The 15,000-nt window shown below is 36.9% G+C and overlaps 2 protein-coding genes across 12 annotated transcripts in view; one reads left to right on the top strand and one right to left on the bottom strand.

Moving 5' to 3' along the window:
- The window catches only part of tmc6a (transmembrane channel-like 6a), a 37,642-nt gene extending 36,854 nt beyond the window's left edge, over positions 1–788 (bottom strand). Inside the window, exon 1 of the mRNA XM_087245278.1 lies at positions 301–788. Coding sequence (XP_087101404.1) covers positions 301–489 — 189 coding nt within the window. The 5' untranslated portion in view covers positions 490–788. The remainder of the gene's footprint in view (positions 1–300) is intronic.
- syngr2a (synaptogyrin 2a) lies at positions 350–13,530 on the top strand. 11 transcript variants are annotated; one of them, XR_015479914.1, is made up of 6 exons: positions 350–563; positions 6,781–7,018; positions 7,755–7,894; positions 10,614–11,617; positions 12,069–12,224; positions 12,388–13,530. XR_015479914.1 is itself a non-coding variant. In NM_001320463.1 (4 exon segments), coding segments are annotated over 4 exon segments (675 nt in total). In that variant the 5' UTR covers positions 361–464; the 3' UTR covers positions 10,812–13,530.
- Positions 13,531–15,000: the final 1,470 nt, after the last annotated feature.

Genomic DNA, 15,000 nt, shown 5'->3' with positions numbered 1-15,000 from the left:
AGATAGATAGATAGATAGATAGATAGATAGATAGATAGATAGATAGATAGATAGATAGATAGATAGATAGATAGATAGATAGATAGATAGATAGATAGATAGATAGATAGATAGATAGATAGATAGATAGATAGATAGATAGATAGATAGATAGATAGATAGATAGATAGATAGATAGATAGATAGATAGATAGATAGATAGATAGATAGATAGATAGATAGATAGATAGATGGGTTTGTTTGACATTCAGGAGGTCTCTTGACTTGACTGTGTGCTGGTTAAATATTATCATAACCCACCGCCTGTGGCACAGCTCGTGTGGTGTGTTGGAGTGACGTGTACTTCCTTGAAGGGTGGCGCACAACTTTCAGGAAACAAGTGTGAAAGTAAATCTTCATATCAAAGCTGGGCAATTTGCGGACTCCCTGACCGACACGGACCCTTGGGTGGCACAAACGCGGAGATGGAGTCGAGTGCTTACGGAGCATCGCTGGCCGGGGGAGCCTTTGATTTCTGGAGCTTCATAAAACAAACGCAAACTATCGTCCGGCTGTTCTGTTGGGTGAGACCAAAGTCATCGTTAGCTAACTGAGCGCTAACTTAGTGCTCATGCCATAAGAAAGTTTGTGATAATTCCTCTGGCCTCAAACTATGTTAGTTAAACGGGTTTTGTAGCAAAACAAAACACTGCTGACAGAAGTTGCCCAGCATAGACCATATGGCAGCGGCAGATTGTTGATGTGGTCGATCTGTGCCTCATGTGACTTGTCAACACGGGGAAACTCAAGATGTCAACATTAGCTCTGCCTGTATTTTCTTTAGCTTTGTTTTTTGTTGGAGGGTATTTTAATACAGCTAGTTACATTCTTTAAAAATTGTCATCATAAAATGTAGCTCGTTTAGCCATAGTGTCTGAATGACACCTTGAAGTTTAGCATAACTTTGCAATTACATGTAAGCAAAACATTTCAACAAAACGTTTGTAGGCTTATGACAGCACTATTAATTAAATATTAATAATAAGAATTAGAAATAAAAGCCATAGATTTAGATTCTAAAATGCTACTACCCGACCTAATTCTGCTTTATGATGTCTTTTATGTGTTTTTGTTTGTTTGTTTGCTTACTGTATATATGTTTAACAGCCAAAGTAGGCCTAACATTTTTTGTTGTATTCGTGTATTCTGTAAAAATATAAACTCTTTTTTTATTATTATAACAACATGTAGCTCATTTAGCTATAGATGTCATTGCATTTGAAGTTTAGCCTAACTTTACTGCCATTGCGTGTTAGCAAAACCTTTCAAGAAAAAGATTGTAGGCCTATGACAGCGCTATTGATTAAATATTAATAATAATAAGAAATTATAATAAACCCTGCTGAAAAAAACAGCTTAAACCAGCTGGTTGGCTGGTTTTAGCTGGTTGAATAGCCTGTTTTTAGTGGGGTTTTGGCCATTTCCAAGGTGGTTTCCAGCCTGGTCTAAGCTGTTCAGGCTGAGCTAAATGACCAGCTAAAACTAGCTTGACCAGCCTCAACCCGGTACTGGGAAACACCCATAAACACTCACATTCACACACACGCTCATCCACTACGACGAATGTAGTTTATTCAATTCACTTATAGCGCACGTTTTTGGACTGTGGGGAAAACCAGAGCACACCGAGGAAACCCACTCAGAAATGCCAACTGGCCCAGTTACGTTCTTGCTGTAAGGCGACAGTGCTAACCACTGAGCCACTGTGCCGCCCACCTTGTATTACTTACTTTGTGTTACTAAATTCCTTACTTTTTAACTTGCATGAGGAGCAAATGTCCCCACAAGGGTCGTAAGAGTTTTAACCTGATTTTAACACTGATCCCCTTGGGAGAAGAAAATTATTAAAAATGCTAAATTATTTGTACCTGAAAGTGTTTACAAAGCAAACTGGTTTTCTATAAGTGGTATGATTTGAGGACTGAAATGATAGTTTGGTCAGTATAACTTTACTGCAAAAACTTGTTAGCAAAACATTTCACGAAAAAGATTGTAGGAATATGACAGCGCTATTGATTAAATATTAATAATAATATTAAGAAATTATAATAAACCCTGCTGAAAAAAAAAAGCTTAAACCAGCTTAGGCTGGTTTGCTGGTTGTAACTTGTCGACCAGCCTGATTTTAATGTAAAGTCTAGATCGGATATGCAGCCGGCCAGAAGTGCGATATGCACATTAATATAGCAGCATTTTTTATGACACTGTATAACAGTAATTAATATTTTACAGTACTGTGACGGTTAGAAGTAGACATTAATAAAATACAATAAATGGGAAATTTAATAAATATTTTAAGTGATTTTTGTTAACCTCCGGCCGCAACCATATCCAATCTAGCAACAACCTGGTTTTAGAGTGGTTTTGGCAATTTCCAGGCTGGTTTCAAGCCATTTCTATCCTGGTCTTAGCTGGTCAGACTGGTAGATGGTAGCTGGTTTTGGCTGTGTCCAGCTTAAACAGGGTGTCCGCAGGGTCTTAAAAAGTATTAAAAGTTGATAAATCTATTATGAGAAAATGAAGGCCCTTAAAAGGTCTTAATCACATTTTTTACAAGGTCTTAAATTTTGTTCAAGCGTTGTCCAAAGTGTTTGACTCCAAAATAGCATAAATATATTTATTTTTCTCCTAATATTGACCACGGCATGCTCGATCCACATAATTGGTTCGGGCTGGGGCGTGTCTGGCCAAGCTCCTCCTTCCGCATGATTTCATGTCATTTGCGACAAATGCGGGAAGGTGATGTAAAGCTCTCCACATGTAGCGAAACCACAGAGCGAAACAGACAGCAAAATTTAAAAATGTAAGTTTGCGCTCTCCTGGTTGGAGAAAGACGAGTTTAAACAGTGGCTGAAGCCTGTCGCTGAAAACAACCACGTAATTTATTCTTTCAAGCTTTCAGTTCTGTTGCATGGTTATGCTCCATTGATTTATTTAACTACAACTGTTTATTAACAACTTTTTTATTAAGTTAAAGGTTGATGCTGATTAGAACTTGAAATGGTGATGAGGTCTTAAAATATTCTGACATTGTCTTTCGAAAGTCCTAAAAAGGTATTAAAATTACTTTTAGGATTCTTGCATTTACCTTGTTAAACCAGGCTGGTCAGGCTGTTTTAAGCTGGTAATCTACCAGCCTGAACAGCTATGACCAGGATGGAAATGGCTAGAAACCAGCCTAAAAATGGCCAAAACCGCTCTAAAACCAGGCTAGTCAACCAGCTGACCAGCTAAGGCTGGTTTAAGTTGTTCTTTAGTATAGGGAATAAATAAAAGCCATAGATTTAGATTCTAAAATGCAAGCATTTTTGACCTAATTCTGCTTTATCTAGTCTTGTGTTTTACTTTTTGTTCGCTTACTGGTTGTTTTTAACAACCAAAGCATCCATTTTGTTATATATTCTGTGAAAGTATATTTTAAAGTGACCATAAGTATGTTATTTGTACACAATAATCACTTATTATTGCGTGTAACAGCTTGTAAGTTAATAAAACTTGGAAAAACTAGACATTTTCTGTCATAAAATGATAAGCTAGCCATTCTGTACTATGGTGAAGTTGGTTTTATATTCGCACATTCATTCATTTTCGAACAGTGACAACGTGTGACACGGCCCCTATATTCTACTTTGAACATTCAGACTGAAATCTCATGTAAGTATGACTTCAAAACAACATTAGCACTACTCTAAATGATGTTGTGCTTTGATAGTGGTTGGCTGCTAATATGATTTGCCTACTTAGAATTTGCAACTAATACTTTTTCTGAAATTAACGTTATATTATTAAAGAAAAAGTACTAATGTGCGAATATATAACCAACTTTACCTCAATTTCTGTACTCTAATGCCAATGTGTTGTGCAGAGAAACATTATTTATTAAATGTATGATCTCACATAGTCAGATGTTAGTCTTAAATATACTTGACAACCAAACTATCATATGTGTGTTTTTAAAGAGCTCATCTTTCGACATGACTCTGTGAATTGCAGAGCTTGTGCAAGCATCCATATCGCAATGACCGGATGCTTTCTGTACTGCAGTTTCTATTTTTTTTTTTTAATTTGTGTTTAATTTGTTATTGAGAGGAAAAAGCAGAACACATATCTATTCATTCATTTCATTTTCTTGTCGGCTTAGTCCCTTTATTAATCCGGGGTCGCCACAGCGGAATGAACCGCCAACTTATCCAGCAAATTTTTACGCAGTGGATGCCCTTCCAGCCGCAATCCATCTCTGGGAAATCTACATATTCATCTAAACATTAATCATAAAAGTGAACAGATTGTCAGCAGGGTTGCATGGTACTAGGAACATTTTTAATATTGCTGTGGAGCATTGCTTTGACAGTATTTCTTGCTATTATTTTTTAAACCATTAATTATACAGCTAAAATAAGAAGGTATAGTATATATATATATATATATATATATATATATATATATATATATATATATATATATATATATATATATATATATATAATTTATTTATTTATTTATTTATTTTTATTTTTTTGGATCCAATGAAATATAATCTAGGATAAAAAGTGCAAACATTCAGACTTTAAAAGTCTGTCATTTTCCTCTTGTCTCGATTCTCGCCATTAGAACAACAGCAGAACAACACTTACTGGTGGATGGGTCTAAAGATAGCAAGGCCCTGTCTGATTGGTCAAATCTGAATAAACATATGCATGCTGCACGCAAAATCAATTAAATGTATCGTACCTCGAAAGTTGCATGAAGAAATAGTAATAATTTTTCTATATATTGTTAAACTCTAATTGTCAGTAAATGGCTGTACACAGAGCTGCACGATTCTTGCTAAAATGAGAATTGCGAATTATAATTATTATTATTATTTATTTTATTTTTATTTTTTGCTTAAAATAAAGATCACGATTTTCTCTAGACTCTGTAGATGTAAAATAAAGCTTAATATGAGATTATTGTTTTTTCTCAAACGTATGGTAAAACAACAATATTAATATTATGTGTAGGTCTACTGGTTTCTATAAATAATTCTATTCTACTTATAGTAATTCTGATGTTGAATTATATTTGAGATATATGCTTGCAATTTGACAACATTTTTAAACCATTTTATTTACTGGTAAAATCAACTTTATATAGGCTAGAGTAGTTATACTGACACTGTAAACATTTATTTTGATGCAAACCTGTGTGTTCGCTATGAACGAAAAAACAAATCAGATGCTTGTTGCAATTATAACTCTAAAATGCAATATGATTATTTAAATGATGTTTCATTTTCACTGCTAAGTGCTGTTTAAACTTTGCGCGCGGCTCAGTCTCAAATGATCACTCTGTGCCACAAACTTAATATTATTCAAAACTAGGGGTGTCATGTTTATGCTCAATTTCGATTATCAAATCAAAAAATAGAATCGTCGTTGCTGCCACGCCCCCATGTCACGTCAGCTTGGCTTGCCAAGCGGGAAAAAAACAGGCTTTTGAAGTGCTTGTTAAACTGCAGATACAGGAGACCCGTCGACAGAACTTAAACCCTCTCCTCTTTCAATGAAGTCGCCGGTGTTTAAGCATTTTGGATTTCCAGTGAGTTATGTTGACAACGTTCGTGTTGTTGACAAAAAAAACACAGTTTTGCAAGCTCTGCTATGTACGTATTACGTACGGTTTGTCCGATAGACAACACCGGCATCGCGATCCTCCGCCCGCCCCCGTTGCAAATCCGCTCGCGAAAAGTACACACTCAGGCCCTGTTTACACTGTCTTTGTTTTTAAATGGCATTTTAGAACGACAACGATTTGACATCCACAGTGTCGTGTGGCATTTCTGAGCAGCCCTCCTTCCTCTCTACCTCTGAAAATGCACATCACGTGACCACACAGACACAGACGCACACACAGCCATGCGCTCGAGACAGCAGGTCCAGGCAGTCAGAGGACTGCTTCAATCTTTCACTCACTTGTACTTAGTCATTTTAGCGAACACCTCAGATACTGTTGGCTGGTTCCTGTTGGTTGTGCCTCTTTTTTTACCGACGACATTTTAACGACACAGATCACTGCCTATTCACGAGTCCCGCAGAAAAAGTGATTGACAGGTGGTAATTATGTGTGTATCTTGCCTTTATTCATTTACTGTATGATTTGTTTATGCGTAAAACAAAGACCATGCAGGTCAAGTAGTTTAAACGGTAGGCTACAAATAATTAATTGGTCATTAATTAATTAATTATTCATAATCGAAAATCAAATCGAACCGTGACTTTAGAATCGAAAATGTAATCGAATCGAGGATTTGGAGGATCGTGACACCCTTATTCAAAACTCTATTACCTGTTTTTTACAGCCTATGCAGGTTCTGTTCACTAAAGTAGCCGCCTTTGCTTCTCTCCTGAACTTGAAAATATTGCAGAATTGTAGAAATGCTGAATTAAGATCGTCTAGGGGGTCGAATCGAGATCGTAATCTGTTTTTGATTAATTGTGCAGCTCTAGCTGTAAATTTATTCCCAATCTATTATTTCTAACAAAAGAATGGAAGCTAAATTTGTTGTGAGTATATTGGGCCATTGAATAACGTTCACTGTGAGAACATCCAAGTGACAGTTAATGTTACCAATCTGAAATCCGCTTTTAGATCTTTTAATGCATGCAGAGCACCAAATAGTAGTGTCTTTGCTGTGTGTGTGTGTAATAATGTACTATTGAAGACATTCTCTAACTCCTACTTTGTTTCCTTCCATCCCAGCTCTTCTCCATTGTGGTATTTGCTACCATCATCAATGAGGGCTACACAAATCATCATGGAGGTGATGACACTAAATGCATGTTCAATGAGAGCGACAGCGCTTGTAACTATGCGATCGGTATTGGAATTTTGGCTTTCCTGGCCAGCGTCGCGTTTATTGTGCTGGATGCCTACTTCCCCCAGATCAGCAATGCCAAAGACAGAAAATACATCGTCTTGGGTGATCTTGTTTTCTCTGGTAAGAATAAGTGCTGTTTTTTTTCATGTCTTTTATTAGTCACTACCTATGTTTCCATGCAAAGATGTCAAATTCATGGGATATACTGTGATATTGCATAAAATATTTACGAATAAAGCAGCATGTGACTGAAAGGGCACAAAATCGTCACTTCCTGATAAACTGGCGCTAATTTTTAAAACAGAGTTAGGAGAATCTGCGCAAGGCCATGTTCACACTAATACATTTTAGTTTAATTCATTCATTCAATTCCAGTTCGGCTTAGTCCCTTTATTAATCTGGGGTTACCACAGCGGAATGAACCGCCAACTTATCCAGCATATGTTTTACGCAGCGGATGCCCTTCCAGCTGCAACCCATCTCTGGAAAACTTCCATACACACTCATTCACACTCAAACCGGAGCACCCGGAGAAAACCCACGCGAACGCAGGGAGAACATGCAAACTCTACACAGAAACACCAATTGACCCAGCCGAGACTCGAACCAGCGACCTTCTTGCTGTGAGGCGACTGTTTTGGCTTTCCATCCACACTGATATGGCATGTTTTAAGCAACGACAACGTATCTTTTTGAAAAAACTGTCCAACGTGGCGGGGTTATTAAGGTTAACAAAATCAAATGAAGAAATGTTTTCGTTAACTGAAATAAAAATAAAACAAGTGTTTTTTTTTTTTTTTTTACTAGAATTAACTAACTAAAACTAACTCAATTCTTTCCTCTTTTTCCTTATCAGGTGTGTGGACGTTTCTGTGGTTTGTGTGTTTCTGTGTCCTGGCCAATTTGTGGTCAAAAACGAAGGCTGAAACATTGCTCGTCCCAGCAGATGCCGCTCGAGCAGTCGTGGCCTTCGCCTTCTTCTCCACGGCCACCTGGGTGAGCACATCTCACTATATTATAGGGCTAAGCGGTGTATTGTTTTTGGCTGCATGGGCTATATGCAGGGCATGTGTTTTTCATCTAAAGATAAATTCAGTGAAAGATTAATGTAACTATTTTAAATTTCATAAGGTTTCTATCAGGCTCAGTGGTTAGCACTGTCATCTCACAGCAAGAAGTTTGCTGGTTCAATTCCCGGCTGGACCAGGTGGCATTTCTCTGTAGAGTTTGCATATTCGTCCCATGTTCCCGTGACTTTCCTCCAGGTGCTCCGGTTACCCCCACAGTCCAAAGACATGCGCTGTAAGTGAATTGGATTAACTAAATTGGCAGTAGTGTGAGAGTGTATTAGTGTTTCCCAGTACTGGGTTGCAGCTGGAAGAACATCTGCTGCATAAAACATGCTTGATAAGTTGGGGATTCATTCCACTGTGGCGACCCCTGACAAATCAGGGACTAAGCCTAATGAATGAATAAATAATCAGTTAAATAGACCTAAGTATTCATTAATTAGTTCAAGAATTAAATAAGATGAAAGACTGTTTATTAACAGGGATAAATACACAATGAAGTAGAAGTGGGTGTCAGTCATCTGCAGAGGTGGTTCTAGGGCTGCACAATATAACATTTCAGCATCGATATCGCAATGTGCGCATCCTCAGTTGTCATATTGCAGGATATGCAATGTTGAGTTTGTATTACACTTGAGCAGACACCACAGATTCAGGGCTCTATTTTAACAATCTAGGCGCAAAGTCTAAAGCAGTGTTTCTCAACTGGTGGGTCACGACCCAAAAGTGGGTCGTGGGAACATTTTCAGTAGGTTGCGTAGTGTGTGGTCAAAAAAGCAACTTATAACTTTAACTTATTTTGCTTATATCTGACTTTTATTTTGAAATGCGGGTGCGACAATCGTACTGTTTGACATGTAAAATTTCATTTAATTATGGCAACAAATGTCGAAGCGCAAGTACAGTACGACCTCGAATATGTAAAGTGTGGATATACTTATTTCGACGACAAAAAAGGCTTAAAACCTCATTGTGTCATATTTAGTGAAGTGCTTTCACAAGACACATGAAACCTTCTAAATTAAAACAACATTTAGAAACCAAACCCAGTTGCAAGGACAAACCTGTGGACTATTTTCAAAGACGACTCCAATAGCTGAGGACATCACAAAAGTGCCGAACATCTTCCTGTTCAAAACAAGTACAGGCACTCCACGCATCGCACTGTGTAGCTCACCGTGTAGCAAAGGCCAAGAACGCCCACACAATACGCTTATTTCACGCGGCCGCGATTTTAAAGAACCAAAGCGAGGCTGCGGTGGGAAGAAACCCGGAAGTATCGGACCAGCACTGTAAACATTGCAGTAATATGCTGTCTACTACAAACCTCCAGCTGTTGCCGCAATTTCAAAATGCAGAAATGGTGTAAAAATCACTTAAAATATTATGTAGTAAGTTTATTTTAAACGATTAAAAGCAATTTAGCATCAAACAAGATCACAATCTCAGTGATGCGCTTAAGTGTCCTCCTGGGCTTCAGCTCATGGCACTAGTTAAACACCGTGAGGACGCTTTCCTGCTTCAGCCTATGTGACCTGGTGAATGGTAAAACACTGCAGTCCTCTGCAGCACACCCTTGTGTTGTCTGTAATAGGGTTGTCCTGGAACTGAAGTTTTAAACCCGGCTATTTCCCCGCCAACATTGAAGCGCTGCTGAGCGCGGATGACTCGACTGATCTTTACGGCTTCACGCTTCAGTCTCCGTGCATCTATGTTTGGTTTGCACTCAGTTTACCGCTCTTCACCCAGTGCAAACACAGACACACGGACTGGAGCGCGAAGCAGCCGTCAAGATCAGTCGAGACATCCCAACCTGCTTATAATTATTTCTTTATGTAACCGTATACAGTATGTGGTTATCACACAACCATAATACACTGTGATATAGCCTGGTATGCTAGTTTGTTGGATAGTTTTGTTTTCTCAATAGAATCGATCTGCTCCAGAATTAATTTCAATCGTTCTCGGACCGATTGATTTAGCATGGATCTGAGCACGATTGTTGGATATATATGCAAACCGTGCTAACTGGGCAAACGAGACGGGGTCCGAAACAAACGTCTAGGTGTGAAAGCACCTTATTTGCACACAATTGACAAACAGTCACAGCCAAATTAAACTTTATTGACAAGGCAGACAATCCTGTTTACTTTCCCAAACCATCAGACAGTCCTTATTGTCGAGCCCTGGCAGAAAAACGAAATATTGCAGTGTCCGATTTTTTTCCCAATATCGTTCAGCCCTGTTTTCAACCCTGTTACATCACAGAGTAGAACATTCCAGAACCTGTGGTTTTGTCAGTATTGCTTTAATAAGCTGTTTTATCTGAGGAACGACTAAGTTTTGAGTTCTGAAATTTACACAAAGTTTTTAATGTACTATTATCTCTTATATGTTATATGTTAATTTTTTTTTTTCAGTCCATAACGTCTTTAATGTAAAGCATGACCCTTGTTTTGTACAAACTGGATTATGTAATTTAACTCTGTCTACTATTTTTCAAATGTGCTTCTCGATGTAAATGGTATTATGTCCTATCATTTTTTTTAAATATACCTATATAGCTTGCAAACTCCGTATACTGCCCTGCTCTGCTTTATTGGGTTATCTGCTTGCTGATCTCAATCTCATGCTTCTTCCTCTAGGCTCTGCTTACCGTGCTCGCATTTCGACGATACCGCCTGGGAATGGATGAAATTGGCATAGGATACAATGACCCGACCACTGACCACACGTCTCCATACCCGTCTTCGTCATACCCAGGTGGTCCTGATGGTTACCAGCAGTCCCCCTTCACCCCCACTACAGTGGGAGAGGGAGCATATCAGCCTCCTGCTTACTGATTTCAACACTTCCATAGGCTCGCTTGTGTGGACCCATCCACACGCTCCGCTCGCCTTTTTCATGTTTCCATAAGAGTTTAAGTTGTGACCTGGGGTTGACACTTGGTGTGCTTTACTAGTATGTATCTTTGTGTTGGAGAAAGTTATTTATTTTTATTTCGCTTGGATGTAAACATCCTGGGTGCAAATCGTCTCAATGCTTTGGCTACGCTCTGAAAAAATGCTGGGTTGTGTCAACCCAATGTTTGGTCAAATATGGATTAATTTATGTTGAATTTAAATTTAACTGTTGGGTTTGTCCATATTTGCGCCAGCGTTGGGTTAAAAGTAAAAAATATTGACTCAACCTAAAATTTTAGCTCAACTTGCTCAACTTAAATCGAGTCAAGAACAGTACTCGGGTTAAAAGTTGAGTCAACTCAAAAGTAGCTGCGCAGCAAGTTGCCTTACAATTTTAAGTTGAGTTAACTTTTTATTTTACAGTGTACCCCACATTTCTTTGACTCAGCTTAAAATTGTGAGTCAACTTGCTCAACTTAAATCGAATCAAGTACAGTACTTCGGTTAAGAGTTGAATCAATTTAAAAATAGCTGTGCAGCAAGTTGCCTTACCATTTTAAGTTGAGTTATTTACAGTGAGTTATTTACAGTTATTTGAGTTTATTTTACAGTGTACTTCACATTTCTTTGACTCAACTTAAAATTGTAATTGCTCAACTTAAATCGAGTCAATCGTAGTACCTTGGTTAAAAAGTTGAGTCAACTTAAAATTAGCTGCGCAGCAATTTGACTTACAATTTTAAGTTGTCAACATTTCTTTTACTGTGTACTTTGCTTTTTTTGACTCAACTTTAAATTGTAAGGTAACTTGGTCAACTTAAATTGACCTAAGTGCAGTTAAGTTGAGTCAACTCACAAATAGCTGTGCAGCAAGTTACAATTTTAAGTTGAGTCAACTTTTTTATAGTGTACCCCACATTTTTTAACTCAACTTAAAACTTTAATTCAACTTGTTCATCTTAAATCGAGCCAGTTGCAGTACTTGGGTTAAAAGTTGAGTCAACTCAAAAAAATAGCTGTGCAGCAAGTTGCCTTACAATTTTAAGTTAAGTCAACTTTTTATTTTACTGTGTACTCCACATTTTTTATTCAACTTAAAATTGTAAGTCAATTTAAATCGGCTCAAGTACAGAACTTGATTTAAAAGATGGGTCAACTCAAAAGTAGCTGTGCAGCAAGTTGCCTTACAATTTTAAGTTGAGTCAACTTTTTATTTTTCTGTGTATCCCACATTTTTTGACTCAACTTAAAATTGTAAGTAAACTTAAATCGAGTCAAGTGCAGTACTTGGGTTAAAAGTTGAGTCAACTCAAAAATAGCTGTGCAGCAAGTTGTCTTAATTTTTTAAGTTGAGTGAACTTTTTATTTTACAGTCTACCCCACATTTTCTTGACTCAACTTAAAATTGTAAGTCAACTTGTTCAACTTAAATCTAGTCAAGCGCAGTACTTGGGTTAAGAGTCGAGTGAACTCAAAAATAGCTGCACAGCAATTTGGCTTACAATTTTAAGTTGAGTCAACTTTTTTTTTTTTTTTTTTTTTACAGTGTACCCCACATTTTTTTTACAGTGTAGACTTTTTTCACTCCCACAAATTATTCTAGCAGATATTTTCAACACCAGCAGTTTTTTTTCTTTGCATTTGACATAGGTTGATCAATTCCAATGGTTTCCCTAAAGGTACACTGTAAAATGTACCTTATTACTAGCAATTCTGGTTGCCAGTAATGCTGTAAAATTTACATGTGCACAGTAAATAAACAATTGCAATTGTGCTATAGTTTTACAGCACAATTGTAATTGTGCATTTATAGTGTGCTTATACATTTTAAAGTATTACTGACAACCAAAGTTTCCAGTAATATTGTATATTTTACAGCATTTTTTTAGTGTAGGTTTGTTTTTATACTAATATAGCCTTTAGGAAATAAATCAAAACAATAGGAAAGTGAACAGAATGCCATACCATAATGCCATGATTCCTTACAATCTCTGCACTGCCATATATATCAAATTTGAAATATTTATGCACTAAATCCGCCAAATAGCTTGATAAACTTACTCAGCTGGAGTGGTTAACTGATAAAGAGTTTGATGCTGTTAGGTGTGAAATGAACCGATTAACTACTGTAAACTTATGCTTTATTTTTCTTTATTTGTGACAGACGATAGGCTTTGTGTGGAAAAGCCTAATTTTTGAAGTGTTAAACAATCATTTAATGCAATGTTGTTGACGACTTACAGAAGTTTACTTTAGATTTATGTGTTCTCGATGCTCGGCCAAATTCACTGCAAGATTTCTACCTCTTGAAAATCGTGCCTTATTTTGAAATTAATAGTTAGGGATTGAGTTAATGACTTCTATTCGTATTAACGTATTTGTGTGTTGACAATTTTAGACCACTTTTACTGATTTTGTTTCAAATAAAATAAAAAAAAGAAAGATTAGATTAATAGATAATCCATCTATATTGGCCACTGTTTTCTTCCTCTCCTGATGGATGTTTTGTTAAAGGTAGAGAAATGTTCTCTATTCTCACAGCTCTGTTATATCACATAATTGCTGTCCTTCTGTTCATTTACTTTGTAACAACAGTTATTGCACCAATGTCTTTTTTTTTTAAAAGAAGTACTGAGCAATAAACACTTGATTCTTTCCATATTAAGACTCTTTTTTTTCCGGCCTTTTAATATGTGATCATTAAAGAGTCAATCATTGGAAACTAAACCAGATTTTAGATTTTATTTATATATATATATATATATATATATATATATATATATATATATATATATATATATATATATATATATATATATATATATATATATATATATATATATCTAAAGAAAGACCAACATAAATAGTTAAGCAAATATAGTAAATGCTGTAAATCACAGGTGTCAAACTCAGTTCCTGGAGGGCCGCAGCTCTGCACAGTTTAGTTCCAACCCTAATTAAACACACCTGATCAAACTACTTGAGTCCTTCAGGCTTGTTTGAAACCTACAGGTAAGTGTGTTGGAGCAGGGTTGGAACTAAACTGTGCAGGGCTTCGGCCCTCCAGGAATTGAGTTTGACACCCCTGGTGTAAATGTACATTTGCTTAATGATCCACTGTTTTGAAGAGGAGAGTCAAAAAAATATTTTTCACAAGAGGCTAAAATAACTATAAAAAATAACAATGGTGTTATTATTACTGAGAGACTGGAAGCTTTAGTACACTGCAAAAAGGCTTTTCTTACTCATATTTTTTGTCTTGTTTCTAGTCAAAATATCTACAAATTCTTAAATCAAGAAGCATTTTCTAGACAAGCAAAACATATTGTCTTGTTTTAAGAAATAATACGCCAAAATGAAGTGAGTTTTTCCTCAAATTAAGCTAAAACCAATGGGGTAAGCAAAATAATCTTGTTTTTCGATTTGTGGTAAGGTTATTTTGCTTAGCCGATTAGCCTCCCGGTTGTTATATGCTTAGCCTGTAGCCTATTCCCTGCTTAGTTTGACAAACCTTCCATTTTGAAACGGAAAACCCAGAGTTCCTCTCATTTCAGGGTTAAAATACTCTTGTTTTTACTTAACCTCCTTTCTGAAATGGGCCCTCACAGGAGTCTGTGTGCATTTAGGTTCAACCCCTATGGGATATAAACACAAGTAGCTAGCTACTTAAAAAGGATGAAAGATTGCTGCTTTTTCAAACTAATTATTAAAATTGAGCCGAAACAACACAATTCTTGAGATTTGCTTTGGGACAACTTAATTGTTTTATGTTCATTTCACTTCAATGTGTTAAGTTAACTTGGGACAACCTGAACGAGTTGTGCAGAAACCTGAATATGTATTTATTTATTTTATTTAATGCTAAACAGTAGCTCTGTTGAACTCAATTTCCCTGCTGCGGATGCCAGTGGCTACCGGAAATCTCATCGCCAACATTCTTCAAAACATCTTTTGTTTTTAATATAACCACGTGATGTGGTTTTTAGACGCCAAAAAATGCCAAGTGGTGCTCGCTGCAGAGCCATTTGAGGAGAGCTGAGCTCCAGCATAGGGGGAGCTTAAGCTTTAAAAAATGCGTAAATTGTGCGCAGGGATAACCGGAAAGAGCTGCATCGCGAGTGCGAGCACA

Source organism: Danio rerio, chromosome 3, assembly GCF_052040795.2.
Source record: "Danio rerio strain M-AB ecotype USA chromosome 3, GRCz13ab, whole genome shotgun sequence".
Lineage (NCBI taxonomy): Eukaryota > Metazoa > Chordata > Actinopteri > Cypriniformes > Danionidae > Danio > Danio rerio.
Note: the sequence above shows the minus strand (reverse complement) of the source record. Positions and strands in the feature narration are given on the sequence as shown.